At 40.4% G+C, this 18,853-nt stretch overlaps 1 protein-coding gene across 6 annotated transcripts in view; it reads left to right on the top strand.

Annotated features, from left to right (window-relative positions):
- Window positions 1-16,018, top strand: part of PELI1 (pellino E3 ubiquitin protein ligase 1) — a 42,460-nt gene extending 26,442 nt beyond the window's left edge. For all 6 annotated transcript variants that reach the window (XM_079324712.1, XM_079324716.1, XM_079324717.1 and 3 more), the window contains 6 exons: window positions 9,089-9,230; window positions 9,469-9,598; window positions 11,100-11,201; window positions 13,208-13,405; window positions 13,524-13,712; window positions 14,667-16,018. In XM_079324712.1, the coding sequence (XP_079180838.1) occupies window positions 9,089-9,230; window positions 9,469-9,598; window positions 11,100-11,201; window positions 13,208-13,405; window positions 13,524-13,712; window positions 14,667-15,233 (1,328 nt within the window). In that variant the 3' untranslated portion in view covers window positions 15,234-16,018. The remainder of the gene's footprint in view (window positions 1-9,088; window positions 9,231-9,468; window positions 9,599-11,099; window positions 11,202-13,207; window positions 13,406-13,523; window positions 13,713-14,666) is intronic.
- Window positions 16,019-18,853: the final 2,835 nt, after the last annotated feature.

Below are 18,853 nucleotides of genomic sequence, written 5' to 3' on the forward strand. Positions count from 1 at the left end.
CAAAGTGCACAGAATAGTAAGTGCTTTTGATTGTAAGAGGTGTCAGTCATTTCTCATTTTTAAGGTGCGGAGCAAGGTGCCTTAAAACTGTCATTACCTAACAAAATTGTACCAAGGGAAAATTCTTATGGAGCTGTTGAATATTTCTGTTGTCTAAACCAAGAAAAAGGCTTTAAACGTAACTGTAACTCCTATTTTTGTAAGATGATATAGTATGCTGTGTGAAAAAGGCTTTAGTGTAATATAAACGGCTATTTAGCAGATACTTTGGTACATGAACTGCCTTATCAGGAAGTCAGAGGCTCATAAAAAGCAAAACTGTAGCATTCGGGCACATAGAACAAGAAGTCATTGTGGTTCTTTGCAAGCCCAGGCTCCTCAGCCATATATTCCAGTACTGGTGCATCAGACAGTAGATTTTCCTGAACTTGAAGAGCTCCATTGCTTTGTGTAAGAATAAGATGCTTCTGCTTTGGTCTGAACTCCTAGGAAGTTTTGCTTTTGTGGCTCACTCTAAGTGAAAGTTGGGATTGTATTTTTTTTTTTTTTTAGGTAATACTGTATAATTTGTCTGAAGCAGTCAAGAGGATAGTGTTAAAGGTTAACTGTACTCTGAAGCAGAACTATACTACTAGTAATGCACAAAGTTTTTCTTTTGTGTTTGTACTTTTGCAAGGCACTCTCTGGAGATAGAAATAGGTATGTTATGGCTAATGAACAGTTGATGTTCTCCCAACATACTTCTATATAGTATTATTTTATGGCATTTTCATAGGGGTTGCAGGTTGCAAATAAACTTCGTTTGATAATCTGAGTGAAATGAAAATACAGCTATATTTTTTTTCAGCATAGTTTGTACTAACAGGCAAAGTGCAGGTGCAGCCAGAACTTCATGGAGGAAGCTACAAATTAATCTTGTGAATTAATCTTGTGTGAGTAGCTCTGAGAGGTGGTTCAGCTCATGGAGCAAGAACAAGCCTGTGATGTTTGGCCCTCGTGCCGGAGGGGCTGAGCCCTGTGCGAGGCTCCACGTGTTGTCACTGCTATATCTGAAAGCTGACGTGGAGGAGATGGGGGGCAAGGGGGTTCAGACTGTGAGTAAATGGAGCAGGTTAAGTGGTGAAGAACCTTCTCAGCTAATTAAGGATACAGATAATATTGCAGTGACAGCTTTAAAATAGACACCTTGTGCTAAAAGACAAATGTTTTTGGCTTCCCACACGCAGTCTGAATTACATCATTTATAACCCGTAGGAGGTTATCGTGGTTTCCTCAGGGGAGGATCAGCTGTTACTTTTCATAACTGAAAAAAAAAATCCTGGATTATTTCTTTTTCCAAGGGAATATTTTCAGAATTGATTTTTGTCAGACTGTTGGAGTGGATCATTATTGATTACATAAATCTTCCAGGTTTAGTACACCCAACCACATTCTTATGTCATCAGTGGCAGTTCAGAATGAGAGAACTGATGTTAGCAGAGGTCTGACTGAAATCAGGCCCCTGTGCTTGGATGGGTTTTTTCAGTCTTCTGAAGAGGAATGCTATTTTTGAGTACTATCATGAAGTACAGATTTTTGTATAGGTGCCTATAATAGAAATCCTATTCTGAAACACTTCCCCTGTTCATTGAGCAAGGTTGCTTGTCCTCAAGGTTGCTTGCTCCTGCCTTTCCAGAAATTGCTGAGAACTTCTCAGATTTGCTGCTGGGGCTGGAACAGAACTTGAAGCAGAATGCTAGACTCCAATTCAACCAAAACTGCTCTTAGACTGGACAAAATTAGCTGTGGCCTTAGAGCAAAACAATAGATTTTTCTCATCTATTGAGTTAATGCCCCTTTCAAAGTGTCCACAGACAACGGGGTTTTGTGTGGGTATGTGCTCTTACTCTAGCATGATTTGTTTCCAGGATGACCAGCCCACTACATGAAAAAGATGCTTTTGTTCTATTTGTGACAATGAAAAACTCCTCTTCGAGATTTTACAGATGTTCTCAAGACAGAGTAGTAGATAGCTGTTGCATTGGTTTATGCTTGATGTTCTGTGCAGGATCAGCTGCTTGCTCGTTTCAGAGCTTGGCCTCATTGTATTATTTTTGATATCTTGTTTTTGTCTTGCTTTCATATCATAAGACACTTGTGTGTGGATAGTGGATGACTAAGCTTACTCTGAGTTACTAAAGAAAAGGTGTACACTATAGACCAAGGAAATAATAAGCCATACTGTAGCAGAAGGCTGGACTGATACTCCACACTCCCAAGGTTTGTTCTTGGAGATGCTGAAAGACTCCCTTTTCTAGAAATAAGAAAATTAATTTTCCTTCCTTAGAAAGGTAGTGTATAGTTACTGATCTGAAGTGATAGATCACCTTACCTTCCCTGTTCATCTGTAGTGATGCATGCAAGCTGTACACAGAATGTGGCTAATCTCAAAAGTGGAGTCTAAAACCTGCTGATGTTAAAATTGCAGGTGTGTGTGGGAAGGAAACGTGAGCTTGTTTTTAACTGGAAACTGGGAGAAGTGTTAAAACTGTGGTTGATAAACACATGCTCTTTTTACCCAGTGATCACTTCAGTAAAAACTATTTTAATACATGCTTACAAAACTATTTATAGGAAAAACAGTTAAAGGAGAATAACTTTCCAGTGGTGAAAGTTACTTTACCCATTAGGTAGAATGAAGTGATTTCTCAACCTTTGTCTCAGCTTTCAGAAATAGTGATACAAGGAGCCTGATCCCTTGTTGCTTGCACCAGTGGAGATCAGTAACATTATTTATATTGTTCATGAAACCTGGCAACCTGGGCTTGGTGGGAACACATACTCAAACAAGCAGTCAGTCTGCTGGGAATTACTGTGGGATTTTGGGTTGGTGATTTTTTTTTTTTCTTGTTGTTATTTGGCGGGGGGGGGGGGGGTGTGTTTTGTTTGTTTCATCTTTATTTGGGTTTTTTTTTTAATTTTTTTTTGGTTGGTTGCTTCGTTGGTCTTTTTTTTTTTTTTTTTTCTTTTTTTCCTTCTCTCTGATTAATTATTACCTCTTCCTTCCATACTTAAAAATATCTTCATCTTGAGAGACTAGTATTCTGTACAGCTTGTTTGTGTCTCACAGTGACTTTTAACTTCAGTATTCTGGTTGTTTAAATCTGGAAATCAAGATTTTTCCTTTGAAGTGGTGAGATGTAACCATAGAAGAGAATATGCAGTGCTGAAATACTGTTCAGAGAATTGAGGTTTCTGATCCTGCAGTTGCAGGAGACTTGCCTAGTGGAAACCAGAGTGATAAAAAGGCTTAAATGTGTTAAGTGGGAGTTGGCAAACTTGGGTCCTACTTGTGTGTTGTCAGGTATTGTTACACTACTCACTGTGAATTGTTGTTTGCAGTATGGAGCTTTAAATCCAAATAAAGCTGTAGACACTAATGTGTAAATCTTGAGGGATAAGAACAAAATCTTGTTTCAAGGGAATGTTTTTATGTTTAACTGGCCAAACGTGTACCTAAATTGCATATTCCAGTTGCCCAATAGAATTGTGTAGACTTCCTAAAATTGTCTTCCTGGCATAATTTAGGTTGGGAGGTTGTTGGTTCAGTCCCTGGACTCAAAATGAGACTGGACTGCCTTTTGATCAGGCTGTTCAGGGCCACATGCAACTGATTTCCAAGGATGGAGATCTCATAGCCTCTGTGGATTGAGGGTTTTTCCATCCCATAATAGCTAATCAGGCTTTTCTGTGTTGTAGCTTGTTTGTTGCCTCTTGTTTGTCACTGTGTACCTGTCAAAAGGATTAGATTCCATTTTGTCCCTATTCCCTCTGGTTTAGCACTGAATTGCTGAGGGAAGAGCTGGATGTGAGAATTGCAAGGGTAGTCAGTACAGAATTGCAAATAGTAAAAAAAATAAAAACATCGGTAGATAAAATATCTTTTGCTTTATTTCTACATGTAAAAAAGAACAAACCACATATCCAAACCTTAAAATATGTAGATATAAAATATAAATATAATAAAATGGGAGGGGAACATTCCCATTTTTTGCATCTGAATCAGCATATTTTTATTTTAATATATTCATTGACAGAGGACTTCTTTCTATACTGTGAAAGTGGTTTTGTATGCAGTATTTTAGAAAAGGGCTAGTCTGGCACTAGCTACAGTTGCTAACAGCCTATAATGCTGGCTCTGTGTTTAGAAAATGACGGTAATTTATTACAAAGAGACTTTTATTCTAGTATTTTTAGCTTGCAGCCGAGTGTTTAATGAATCTCTGCTTGGGCCCATTGAATTTATGTTCTACCCTCCCCGCCCCCCATTTTAACCATTAAAATACTGCTATTCTTGCTGCAATTCCAGAAGCTGTACTTGGTCTACAAAATAGCAAACTTAATTCACGAGGTGCTGTATGCCTTACTGCAAACAAAATCTGAAAACTTGCTGCAACAACTAAAGACTAGTTGTGAGTGAGTCTGGTGACCAGGAAAGGTAGCTGAATGGCTGCAGATGACTGGTTAAGCTAGAGCTAATAGTTCAAAACCAACCAAAATTCATCTGTCTCTGGCTCCCGTGGAAATTATGTGCTCAATGAAGGTGAGCTCTTACCTCGTCCTCTGAAGCATCCTTTGGGGGGGTCTTCCCCAGGGATAGTCTAGGTGCAGGGACCAGTGTTTGCATGAGACAGGAGAGACTGTAATATGACTTTTCCTTCTTGTGGAGTGGAGTCAGAAACCTGTGGCTTCCTCTCTCAGCTATACCACTCTTTGCCTTCTGTGGCTTTAGTGAATAATAGCTAGCTGGAAGGCTTGTAACGCACTCGACTTCCATTCCTCAAAAAAAATTGTAAATGATTTCTCAGTTCAGTTGTTGTCACTTTCCTGTCCTTCAAAACAGTTGCATGTCATAGTATTGAGCATTGAACTTTCTTCTGCCCCCAGAGGAATCAGTGTTAAGAATAACAAGTTCATGAGTTCTTCCTATTTCAGTTTCCTATTTTTGATACTGAAGGATTTTAACTGGTACCCACTGTGGTTTGAGGCTATCTGCAAACAGTTATGCTCACCTTTAGCCATGCGAGTTGTTTTACTCTCAAAATCTTTTCAAATCCATAATATGGGACTGTACAAAGCTAAGCATTTTCAGCTTTGGTCTTTTCACTTTGGCAGAAGCAGAAATCTTGACGTGAAGTGTTTGCTGCTGCCAGTTCTATGATTTTTGGAAGAACATTGAATGAGATGGGATTTTGTAATTGACATCTTATTCCTGATCAGTGCTGAAGGTTCTTGGAGGAATTTAGAAGAGTCTGCTGCTCGGAGCTTACTCTAAGGAAGCCTGTTCTAATGTTGTCTGGAAATGGTGCAACAAAAAGCAGCAAAAACGTGTATTTTGTTCAAACAGTTGGTTCCTTAGCTATATATTGGCCCTTCAGAGCCAAGTTATCTTTTTAGTTTAGCCTTTCCTAACGTTTTGAAGAACATTAGTGCTCTAGGAATAAGAACTGGTCAGGTTATGTAGTAGAAGAGAAGGCCCATTATATATTTTGGTGGATCCTTATCTCCTACTCAACAGTGTTTCTTTAAGTAAGTTCTTCACTCAGTTTTAAATGATCTATAAGTCTGCTCTTTTTCAGGAGTGGAGATGTTATCCCATGGCAGATTAGACTCATCTCCAGTGGGACAGCACTTGAGTTTTATTCACAGACATGTAATTTCCCTTGGACTAATCTTCAGGACTTCACTGGAAGGATATAATTGATCTCTGTTATTTCTGGGAGCAAAAATATTTTCCTCTTGGATACAGTCCACCAGGCCAATCACAGTGGATGAGAAGTAGTGTGTATGTTGGACTGATTATTTTTTTAGGAGTTCTAAATCTTGTATGTGCTTAAATTAAAAGTAATTGGGGGTGTAGTAGTTGTGAAAGTGCTGTGTGAGGCTCATAAAGGTTCTGAGATTTGGAAAAAAAAAAGCCCTGAAGTTGAAACGTTCCAGCCAGACTTTTGAAAGTGGATGAGCATGTTGTATTATTAATGATGGCTCTAGATTTCTAACGCTCAAACCTTCCTTAAGTCTGATATGTGGATTTCCATCACATGCAAAAGAAACTTGAGTGGATTTCTTTAAATGTAAAGCAAAAGAAAGTGTTTTAAAGAGGAGATGAGCAATAGATGTGGGACATCTTTCCTTATACAGAAAATCTCAGTATAATTCCTTGTATTGCTGAAGTCTGTCTCTGGGAACTGCTGACCCCTATTATAATTTCTGCACAGTTCTCTGGTCACTTTTGCGGGTAATGTATCAGAGTCTCCTGTAAATGTTCATGTGTTATTTTCATGAGGCTTTGAAGTTGTCTCAGACTGAGAAATGTATTTTTTTTTAGTTTTCCATTAAAATTGTTCACTTGGATGAACAGAGGAAGAGGAGCTGCACCAAACCTCTTCTTGTACTAATGTCTAAAGTTATTTTAAATGTTTGCCTTCCCACTTTCTCTAAGGGAAGGATTAGCTCTTTAACACTGTAATATGGAGTTATACTATTGAAATTTTTGGTTACAGTTTCATGGTAGTATTTCTTTTGAATTGTTAAATGTGGAGGCAGAGGACAACTTTTGGCTAAAATGAAATTAATTGTATGTGAAGAAGACTAAATTGCAGGGGAGGGGCTGTTGAGGAGATCAATATTCAAGCAGAAAATAGGTTAATCATGTGGGGAGGAGATAAGAAGATGAGCTCTTTCAGAAGACATCCACAAGCAAGTATAATGCAAGAAGATCTTAAAATAAAACAAGAAACACTGAAGTTGATTGTAAAAATACTTCTTAGAAAACATATCCTTATTTTTATATGCAGATAAAATGTGGAGATTTCTACTCACTTCATAAGTAGAAATACTTCAGAAGGAAAATATGTGTAAAGAACTGATCACCATTAAACACTAGGATCTATATTGTTCAGCATTAACTTCAGTAAAGCAGTCCTGAGGTGTGTTCACTGGCACATAGTTTGAGTGAGGTGCTCCAAAGCAGGGTGTGATGCCAGGAAGCAAGGAGGGCCCTGGAAGACATGAAAATTGTGAACACAGTTAATGTTATGGGGGCTCTCTTTATCTAATGGGGAAATCTCCATTTCAATGTGCTGTGATTACTGGCATCATTTAAGGTCACATTTTCACGTGATAAGTTTGCTTGGTCTTCATTTTAGAATCCTAAAGGCAAAACTTTCAACAGTGAGCAGCCTGACAATCCCGGGGGAGTTACTGCTACACTTGGGTCAGCAATCCAGAATTGCTTTGGAGCAAACTCTATTCCTTGGCTCTCTCCTGTGCTGCTGCCATTGTTCCTGTGTGACAGAGGGAAACTGTTGGATCAGTAAAATGCACTTTCAGCACCAGCTGAGTGTTGGGTATCCTAAGGCTTGAACCAGGACAGCTGTGGAGTGAAAGTGCTTGCTGCTTCCCAGGCAGCAGAAATAGCTTGGTGTCACTGTTCTGCAGGTGGGACACAGACACTCCACAGCAGTGTTGTGCAAATCAGGCTTATTGCAATGCACTCATCTCTCTGTGGATGAGGATATTGTGTGTGCTAGCCTCAAAGACAGGCTGCAGTTGACTTGTTTCAAGCACTATGAAATCTGTAGTACCCATACTTGGGATTTGGAAACTCATGAGAAATTAAAGGAGAAACTAAAAGATTTCTATTTACTCTCCTGGTTGTGTTCTGCAAGCATCATAGTAAATGCTTTGAGTTCAGTGTGATGTCTTTGCCTGTATTAGTGAGAAATCCTCTGAAATATGTGGAATAACATGAAGGAGCAAGCTTGAACTTTTAGAGAGCACTGTGAGCTGATCGCAGATGGCAATCAACATATGCATGCTGAATATGAACATGTAGATTTGAGAAAATGTGTTGAAGGCCAAGCTTCTCTGTGAAGGAGCAAAGACTGGGAGAGGGTGTAGAGATAAGTCAGTAAAGGGATCTTTGCATCAGCTTCTGAACAAATGTGAGCAGGCTGTCAAGCACTGCCACATCCTTTTCTCTGTTCTTACAACATAACATGGGGTTAGATAAAATCTGCATGATGACATCATTTCTGCTAATAACCATGGTCTAGTCAAGGCAGAAGAAAGTGGAGATACAGCTCTGTAGCTGTGATCAAAGTTGATGACAGGATTCAAAAAGTGCTGCATAGGTCAAAAAGTGCATTTGCACAGAAGGCAGAATGCTAACCATCAGTACTAAAAAATATTAGCAACTCTTTGAGTTGAGGTATGAAAGCTCACCTGGAAGGACCAAGGGAATGTTCTTATTTCTGTTAAAGAAAGCCTCAGACAGGCTCTCATCAGCTTTATCAAGTGAGTGCTCTGCTGGGTAGGCTTTCTCTAGAGGAAGGTCAGAGATGAGCTGCATAGGTCAAAAGTGTCTGGAAATGCTGCTAATGAGAAGCTGTGAAAAATACAACATGAACTGTTCCTCAAAGCAGAAGTCTGAGTAAAAAATGCACTTCAGGACTGTTTTCATTAGGAGTTACATGGAATTCCCTCAGGAAATATCCTTCAAACATATGTTTATATCACTTCTGTCTCTGGCTAAACACAAGAGTTCACAGTGCACACCCTAAACTTTTATGGCAGGCTTGATATCAAATTGTCATACAACTTCCTTCTATCTGCAAATACACAAACTTCTTGGAAAGCTCTGAATAAAACACTTTTCATGAAAACTTCTGCCTCCCTAGCTAATGAGCTGGTTTTGGTTTGTGTGGGTTTTTTTTTTTTCCCTGTAAATTTAATGCCTATCTGGCTCTATTTCTCAATAGCTGAGTGAAATATAATAAATGAAGCTATGTATCATTTATTCTAAAAACTGGCATGGAGGAAGACAAGTGTGGATGTTTTAAGGCTATAGTGGAATTTTCTAAGTGCATTTTTTTTAGGTGATCTGGCAGTTCAAGGCAATTCAACCTTAATTCATGTGGGATTATATATGTGTTTTTAAAAATTATTTCAGACAAAACCAAAATGTGGAAAACACAAAATATTGTACCTAATGTAAGTTTGTGTTATTGGAGTATTTTCTCTTACACCTAATTTTTTATTTTTACAGGAAATAATGAAAAAAGTGTGCCACAACTCTTGATCAGAGACCTGAAGTTTGAGAAGTCATTAACTAAGCTCATGTTTTCTCCTGATCAAGAAAATCATCCATCAAAAGCACCAGTCAAATATGGTGAATTGATTGTATTGGGGTAAGTGTTTGTGTGTAAGAGTCTGAGGGTTTTCTGTGCTATAATCCTGTGGGCATGTTCCAGTACTGTGTTAATTCTTGGGTTTAAGTGTGATTAATTTAAAATCTGTAATTAGCAAAACTATACTAATTGAGAATACTTGGTGCTTAGAATGGAAGTTCTTGTAGGTGTGTATCTAATGAGAAACTATGTAATACAGTAAAGATGGACTTTGTTCTTTCTCTGTGATTTTTGATAGGTACAATGGGTCTCTCCCAAATGGAGATAGAGGAAGAAGGAAAAGTAGGTTTGCTTTATTTAAAAGGCCCAAGGCAAATGGGGTGAAACCCAGCACTGTGCACATTGCTTGTACCCCTCAAGCAGCAAAGGTAAGCTCCATTTCTCCTTTCAAGTCTCTCTGATTTCTCCTTGTGCTATATTAAGAGCTATTAGAAATTGGTTTAAACAGCATAAATGTCTAACTGTGAAAAGAATGGTTTGTGTTTATCTTATCCAAAGTTTTTTAGTACCTATTGGGGTTAGCAAGAAACAATTTAGCAAAGAAGATTCGGTGTGTAGTCCTTTCCTTGGCCTGAAAAAAAAAAGTTTTGAAACATGAATGTTCTGGGCACAGGCTAGTCATATAAAAAACTTTCTAATGTGTTTTCCTTCCAAACTGACTATAGACATCTGTTCTAGACTTTGTGGTTTTGCACTCACTCTGCTTTAGGACTAATTTTTGCTTCATGTGCAGCTTTTAAATGCTCTTTTGCCAAAGCTCCACGTGCACTTGGTGCTCCTTCCAGTGGGTAGGAGATCCCCAGGGATCAGGGCAGATGGGTTTTATAGGGCTTGTTATAAGAGTTCCTATTAAGAAGCAGGAAAGGAAGGGCTTAGGCCTTGAAGTTTAACTGTAATTCTTATCAAAACTAATGCATCATAGCTAAGGTATTACCATGAAATATTGTGACTGTTAAGTGTGTGCAATTGTGTTCAATAACTAATGGAGCATTTCTGCTAAAACAATGGAATTTGAGGATGCTTAGTGGTTGTTTAGAAACTACCAGTGACAAGATCAGGCCTTTAAATAAACATGGTGGTGTTTGGCTCCCAGAATACCTTGACACTTAAGGATCTTGAGCCTAAAGTCAGGGAATGGTATAAAGTATTCAAAAATCAGAAGCATTTTTCTACCAAAATTTTTGAAGTAGAACTACATTCATAGTAGATTTGTGAAAATAACATTTATTTTTGCTAATTCTTTATAGTCTACGTGCTGTTTAGGAGCACTTTCAGAAGTGTTTGTTAGTTCCTAGTAGGTAATTGCAAAATGAACATCTAGACTAAGAAACTGAAACCTTTGCTACAATTTCTGCAACCTATGTTGGTTTCTTCATTTTACCCTATTACCACTTTTTTATCTATGTATCTTAAATCAGTCCTTACTGGTTTTACTATTAACTCAAATCCTGTTTTTACAATAAAGTCCTGAAGATTTTGTCCTCACTTTCCAGTTGGCCAAGTTCACACTGAGATGTTACATTCAGTTTTAGCCTTTGCATTTGGTTGTTTTGTCCTTTTGTGTTCAGGCCAGTGTCACTTTGACACAAAACATGACTAATAATATGCCCTGGTTATGTTTATTTAGTTGCAGCATGTGGTGAAGAGACCAGTTTGGTCTGTTGCTGAATCAATCCTGCAGCTTTTTTTTAGTGGCCAGGACTGGATTTTGTGAAGTTTAACTGCAGGTGTGTCATTAACAACCATCTGCCTTAATGCATTAATAAGCACAAGAGGCTGGTGAGGTTTTATATATATATAGTCTGCTTTGCTGCTGTATACTGTAGAATTATTGTGCACTGTTCAATAATGTTTGGCATTTTTCCATAGGCAATAAGTAATAAGGACCAACACAGCATATCTTACACTTTGTCTCGGGCCCAGACAGTGGTAGTTGAATACACACATGACAGCAACACAGATATGTTCCAGGTATGTGAAATAAATGTGTGTTCTCATTTTTAATTTCAAACAAGGCATCCTCTCATCAGGCTTTTTCTCTCACACCCAAAAGTTTATGTGTCAGTTTCTGCAGTCAGGGTTCGGAGCAATTTAATTCTGTTCATTCACAGGATCATCTATGAGCAAGTCTGTGTGCCTGTACATCTCTTTTAGACTTGGGCAAAGGTGAAAGTTGGGGGGGTTTGTGACTAATGTGCAAGATTATGGTTTTGCCTTTGATTGCTGGTCTGCCAGTTGCTTAGTCTGTCTCCTAGTCCTTCCTTGCAAAATGAAGAATAAAGGGCACCATTCTCTTTAAGCACTTGGAACTTTGCTTCTGGTATTTACAAAGGGATTTGGGATCAGCCAGTTGGAGAAAGGATAGAAGAAATACAGTGTGGAAACACAGAAAAGCTTTTGGCACAACTAATATGAAAAATACTCTGAACTTCTTTAAGCAAACCCAGAAATGTCTAAAACTCTGGGAGATGTGAAAGAGGAGCCTCAGTGCTGATGCTGGCAGTTCACAAAAACTTTGCTGCAGTTCCTGTGTGTGTGAGAAGGGACCACAAACACATCTGCAGCTGTGGTGTGCCCTCGTATCTTACAATTGTTTCCTGTTTTTCTCAAAAGGAAGGGGTTTGTTTTGGGGTTCTTTTTAATGTGTGCTTTGTTCTCTCTGGTTCCCAGACTGTGATCTTTCATAGCTTTTTTCTTTTCCCCTTGTTGTTGCCACTAGTTTATGGCAAGGATTTTTGCTGTCTCAGCATTTAGCTGTGACGCCACTGCAGAATCTAAGGAGGTGGGAGGTGTTGGGAAGTGGTGGAGGAAGCTGCTTTGCAACTGCAAGTACTTACAACAGAGCAAAAGGACTGTAATGAAATCACTGCAGCATAAGCTATTGTTTGTGTCAGTGTTCTCTCTTCAGGCATGCTCTGGCATGTGTGCTGCTCTGAAATTGCCCCTGGCAGTCCTTGTGTACTCACCCATGGGTTATCCTGCCTAAGAAGCAATAAAAAAATAGGTTCTGACAAAGCAGTTTTAGTCTCATGAAAGCTTTCCAGCTCTCACCAAAAAGCACCTCAAGCTTTTAGGTCTCTTGCTCAGCAGTTAACCAGTCTTACTATAACTACCTATTTTCAATGAGCTTGAGAGCTGTGGAAGTAAGTGAGTAGTAGTGTGTAAGGGGGATTTAAACCCAGCTATGTGGATGCTTGGGAAAGGGCTATTACTTTTCTTCTTTGCAAGGAAAACTACAAGGTGAGTTGACTGGAAAAGCAGGGATACTTAAGCAGTTCTATTTCTATCAAACTCAGTTGAGTTGTGCAGGACTGCAAAACTCATGTTTTCCTGCAGCCAGAAAAGGAAACATAGCTACCAGGAAAACCTGATTGTAGTCACATGTTGCATTTTTGTGTTCTGAGTGTGTAAATGTAGCCCTTCTGCCACAACCACCTGGTACCTGGTCTTTCACAAAAGGTTTGCTGCTTCTCAATGCCCACCAGAGCTGAAGAGACAGCTCACATAATCTGATTTTCATACATCTATGTCTTGACTCAGTCTGGCACTGTTCAGAATGTTCTGGGCATACAAAATGACTGCATGTCACTGTTCTGCCCTCTAACTGCTGTTCCCTGGCTGTTTTGGTGCTCCTGCAGCTGGTCTGCCTGACCTGAGTGTAACCTCTGAAAAGGCCTTCAATGGGAAATCATCTTAGAACTGACCTAATTACATCATTTTATTTCTCCTTCCTTCATTTGGCCTTCAGAATAACTGATCATTTGGAGAAAGAAAAATTCATCAATTCAGATGAGGCTTTGGAAACCTAAATTGATAGACTGGTGGACAGGAACGCTTTAAATATCCATTAAACAAGCTTCTAATGTCATGATTTTTGTATCCTTGCTTTTAATTGCTTTGAATTTTAATTGTCCTAGACCCAAAGACAAACTTCTGACCAGTTTTTTTTTAATTACTTTTTTAAAATTCTTTTCCAGATTGGTCGGTCAACGGAGAGTCCTATAGACTTTGTAGTAACAGATACAGTTCCTGGGAGTCAGAGTAATTCAGATACACAGTCTGTGCAGAGCACAATATCAAGGTTTGCCTGCAGAATCATATGTGAACGTAACCCTCCCTTTACAGCAAGAATATATGCTGCAGGATTTGACTCCTCAAAAAACATTTTTCTTGGGGTAAGGAAGTTTTTTCTTTTTTCCCACTATAGAAGTTCAGTGCAAGTTTATTTTTTAAACTAATCCATAATTCCATTTCAACCAAATTAAAGGTTCTCATTGATGTAATTTCTTTTAGGAGAAAGCTGCAAAGTGGAAGACATCAGATGGGCAAATGGATGGACTAACAACAAATGGAGTTCTTGTTATGCATCCTCGTAATGGATTCACAGAAGACTCCAAACCAGGGGTGTGGAGAGAGATTTCTGTGTGTGGGAATGTGTTCAGCCTCCGTGAAACCAGATCAGCTCAACAGAGAGGGAAAATGGTGAGAGGAGTGACCAGTGTTTTCTGCAACCTGTTTAAAATGGTGCAGCCTTAAGGGGTATGGTTTGGGCATAGAGCTGGAATCTGCTGGAATTCCACATGGCTGTCACCTCTGCAATTAGTTACACTGCCTTTTATGTGTCTGTCTGCGTGTACAAAGGTGTCTTGCTCAACCTGAATAACTGACTGAGTTTATCTGCAAACTAGTACTTGATTGCATATCTAGGCTGCTCTCCTAAATTGAGTTCCCAATCTACTCTGCATTTCTGCAAACTCTCCTAGGCATCTGCACATTCTACAAGTATTTTCCCAATTCTCCCTTGTGAGTGTATGCTTTTAAGGTTTTCCCACTTTTCCTTTCTTACAAACTAATGAAGGATAGTTATCATTTTATTGGATATTCATTTCCATGTTGGCATTCTGAGTTTTCCCTCCTCATCTCGTTTCCAAAGCATTGGTGATAATTGGGTTCAGTGTGACTTGGGATGTTTCAGCAAAAAGAAATCCTACATGGAACATTTAAAGTGGTGTATTTAGCTAGGAGTGCTAATGGGAGGGAAAATGGGGGAAAGCCATGTATAAAGGGGTGTTTTAAGAAAACAGATTAAAATATGATGGAGGACTTAAACAGTCTTGTGATACTCTTCAGGCATTTCAAATAACATAGTTGGGAGTGCTATATAGATGGAAAAGAGGTAAGATGGGAGAGGAGCTTTTGACTCAGCGTGGTCTATTTTAATGCACACATTGATCTCTTAAGATGTTGGGGTGGGGTTTTTCCAAAAAAATAAAGAAAAAAGGAGGGGAGAGAGAAGCTGATACTGAGCTCCCTCTGGGTGTCTTGTGGAGACGGTCAGAAGCTGCTTGAAACTTGGCTGGATCTTCCATTGTGGAAGTGCATGTCTCTCTTGAAGAGACCCGTGGGTGACAGCTCTGTGTGTGTGTCCATGTCAAGGTTGAGAACGAGACGAACCAGCTGCAGGACGGCTCCCTGATCGACCTGTGCGGGGCGACGCTGCTGTGGCGCACGGCCGAGGGGCTGGCGCGCACGCCCACCGTCAAGCACCTGGAGGCGCTGCGGCAGGAGATCAACGCGGCCAGGCCCCAGTGCCCCGTGGGCTTCAACACCCTGGCCTTCCCCAGCATGAAGAGAAAAGATGTTGTGGACGAAAAGCAGCCGTGGGTGTACCTGAACTGCGGCCACGTGCACGGCTACCACAACTGGGGGAACAAGGAGGAGAGGGACGGCAAGGACCGCGAGTGCCCCATGTGCCGCTCCGTCGGCCCCTACGTGCCTCTGTGGCTCGGGTGTGAGGCGGGATTTTATGTGGATGCCGGACCTCCAACTCACGCCTTCAGCCCGTGTGGACATGTGTGCTCAGAAAAGACAACTGCATATTGGTCCCAGATCCCTCTTCCTCACGGTACTCACACTTTTCACGCAGCCTGTCCCTTCTGTGCGCATCAGCTGGCTGGTGAGCAGGGTTACATCAGGCTCATTTTCCAAGGGCCTCTCGACTAACACAGGTGTTCCCAAGGACTGCAGTAAACTGATAAGCTAAGCGATTCTCATTTTTAAACCAACTGTTTTTCCTATTCTCTGGGCTTTGCTGGTTTGCATTAAGATGAAGAATTTTTTTGGTTTTTTTGTTACAACAGCTAAATCCTTCTTTATTGAGAAAAGTCTGGAAATAGAAGAAATGGGGGGAGAAGGGGAAGACCTCCTGCTTTTTTTAGTTAATAACTACTTCTGAAGAGGTGAAGGAAATGCTCTAGAGTGAACTTCAATGCCTTCAGTTTAATGGTTTTTGAATCACATGCCCACAGTGTTTGAAAGGTGTTTCATTCTTTTTGTATATGGAGGGTAAATAGTTCAAAGAACATTAGTTTACAGCTTGGATGCAAACATTGTAAAATATAACATGTATATTAACTCTTTTCTATTTATCTTTATTATTGAAAATACTTAGAATGTTTAGAGAGTAGCATGGTCGTAGTGTGTTGCATCCAGCAATTGGATGTGTAGAGTAGTTCTGGATGGAGAAGAACGTGGGATGAAAATGGTAGAAAAATCTTTTAATCTAAAATACTGAGTTCTTAGAATAGTTAAAATGCTTTTTAAACTAAGCTAATGCAAATTATGATGGCATAGAGTTGTGCTTTAACCATGTTGAAAGGTAGCTAAGAACGACTTCTCAAATTGTCTTTTTGGTAGGACTGTACTTAAGATCTGGTTATGAGGAGAATATTTACCAGACTCTTCGAATATGCAACTTAGTCTAGATAAAGGATTTTTTTCTCCCTTCACGCTAATACTTCTCTTTATTTAGCATTAGTGACATTTGTGAAGGTTTTTCCATTGTTAGTCATGAAAGATGAGGCTTGTTCTGTTCCTTGCTGTTTGGGGGTGGGGGGGGACAAGGGGAGAGGTGGATGCACCTGGGTACGTGTGTGGGGAGCAGTTTGTGACTTGGCCACAGTCCCAGCCTGAGAGGGGTTTGTCAGCCGGATGCTCAGCCTTCCACCTGCTGACTGAGAGGGGGCCTCAGGCCTGGCCTTTGCCCTCTGCCAGGTGCAGGTACTCCTCTGGGCCACATGTGGAACCTGGTAGCCAGGGGATTTGTGCTTGTGTCCATGCATCCTTGGGCAGCTGGGCACAGCTGGCAGTCTGTTGGGAGAGCTGGGGCTGGGCTGGGCTCAGACCCTCAGTGTGGGATGCTGCCATGGGCTCTGGTTACTGGTCTCTCTCTGCTCTCCCCTTCCTCCCCCTCCTTCCCTCTGTATCCTCCAGAAAAGACCAGTGCACTACATGCAGCTCTGCTGCCAGCCCACTGTGCTTCATGGCAACCTGACCTTTTTAGGATTGATTTGAGCTTTTTGGCCAGCTTAATACTTTTTTTAAATATGTACTGTATAATTGACAGTAAGAAAATTTCTGTACTTTATAGCAAAGCTTTCATTTTTCTTTTGAAGCTGTTCTAAAATTTTCTTTGTTTAAAGAAACCTGTGTTGCTTAGATATCATGAATTACTTACTTTGACTGTCAATTATTTCTCCATTTAAAAAAAAAAAAATTATATATATTGTTTGGTTCACTCAGGAAATGCATGTGTCAGGAAACCTGTACTATAAGTTCAGTTAGCTGTCATGTACAAGTAACTACTGTTACTCCCTTTCCGTAGAAATATATCTGATTTTGACATTTTCCAGATTATGTGCATTAAGTAATGAAACTTATGCAGCAAGAAATCCCTGTATTGTAGTTGTTCTAATCATCTTATTCAAACTATAGTATACTGTAGTTTTAATTTTTATTTGCAAATTAATTTATTTAAACTACGTGAGTAAACACTTTTCAAAAACAGAAATTCTGGGATTGTGGCTTTGTTTCCAAGAGATGGGAAAGGTGGCTGGGGATGGCCCTTTTGTTGTCACCTCGGGTGCTCTGTTCTGCACATGTGGATTAAGAGCATGGAGAAGCAGCAGATGTAAAGGCTTTGGATGTTTTCCCTGGTCATGGTTTTGAATGGCTCCTTTCAGATGTGTCCTCTCAATGTGTTTTATATTTAAGTCTGTGTTAAAGGTGAGATTGTCTTTTAAAAAACACAGTTAAATGAGTAAGTTACAAATACTGAAATGTGAGCAAAAAACTGAACTAAATGTCTGGACTCTTCTAAAATGACAAGAGGTCTTGATTCTATCTTCTACAAAATCTCATTGACACTTCTCTGGTCCTGATCATGTTCACTACAGGAGCATGAAAAAACAGAAAAGGACATGATGAAAGGCACAAAGCAGTATGAGTAACACAGAGCTGAACTGTGAGCACAGATGGAGCACGGGATGGTAGGAGGAATATGGGAAGTGGTGTTGGAGGCTGGTGTGGAGCCAGGAGTGCAGGTGGGTACATGCACACCTAACTGCAGAGGGGAAGAAGAGAGGGTCATGCCTAACATGCAGCCCGTGTTAAGGCTTTACCCCATATAAGATGATACATTATACTTACACTGTAGTTCTCTACCCCAGTCCTCAACCCTCAAAAAAAGACATCCCAGCTAAAGGGGGAATCCAAACACTTGAGACAGGGAAATTCCCCTGTCAAAGGCAACATAGCAGTGGTGGAGTAGTTTGAGGAGCAAGTTCATCACCAACAGCAGCACCTCTGCTCTGGTACCCTGTTTGAATTCTACCAGGCTTCTGTTCTTTGATAAACAATTGCAATAGTCATCTGTAAATGGTAAAGTGAATTTCAGATTAAAAGTACTCAAACAGATCACTGAAGCACTCTGAACTTTAAGGCCAATCCTTTTAAACAAATTTTGGTGCTGCAATAGGTGGCACCTTGCTGGCTTTAAGACAATCACAGCTCCACTTGTGACTGCCTAAAGCAGCCCCATGCAGCAGCAAGGACCAGCCCCCAGGTGAGATCTGTGGCTTTCACCTACTTTTAAAGGTTTGTTGGACTGGCAAGAAGCATTGGGGATGCAAGCAGCAGATGGGATAGGACTGTTCCCTGGGAGACCACTGCAGGGATAAGGAACTGATAATGTCATTTTCCCATTCATTCCCTTAAGTGCAGGTACCTTTCTAGCCTTAAAGTTCAGTGAAGCTCTGCTGAAGTGCCTCTGGAAATGAGCAGCCAGTGTTCTGGTTTGTGTGTGGCTGCCCTGTTCTGGGCAGTGCAGTGTGTAAAGCAGGTGATTAAATGGACTAATTTGCCTTTCAGCTGTAGGAAATTGCATGGATTTAACACTGCTGGAAGGCAGCAGCTGGATAATAAAGCCCTTTTGTCTCTTTTCCCCAGAGCAGAAGAGGGGCAGGACCATAGACAGGGAGGTTGCTGTGGCTTTCCTGGGGAGAACAGAGTGCTCTGGTTCCTTTGCTGACTTGGCCACTGGGTTGGAGCAGCCCCACGAGTGGCTGGTGTGGCCCTGAGCAGCGTGGTGCAGGCTGGGGATGAGGCCTTCCCATCCCAGCTGTGCTTGTTACACCTGCAAGAATGAGCCTGGTCTTCTGGAAGGTTAAACATGAAGTCACCTCAGGAGACTCCTGTGTTGGAAGGTGCTCTGTAAATCCCATAATGATCCTGCCATGGCATGCTTGATCTCCTTCTGAAGCGACACTTTCCAGGCTCAGTTCTAA

Source organism: Erithacus rubecula (assembly GCF_903797595.1).
Source record: "Erithacus rubecula genome assembly, chromosome: 2".
In the NCBI taxonomy this organism is placed as follows: Eukaryota; Metazoa; Chordata; class Aves; order Passeriformes; family Muscicapidae; genus Erithacus; species Erithacus rubecula.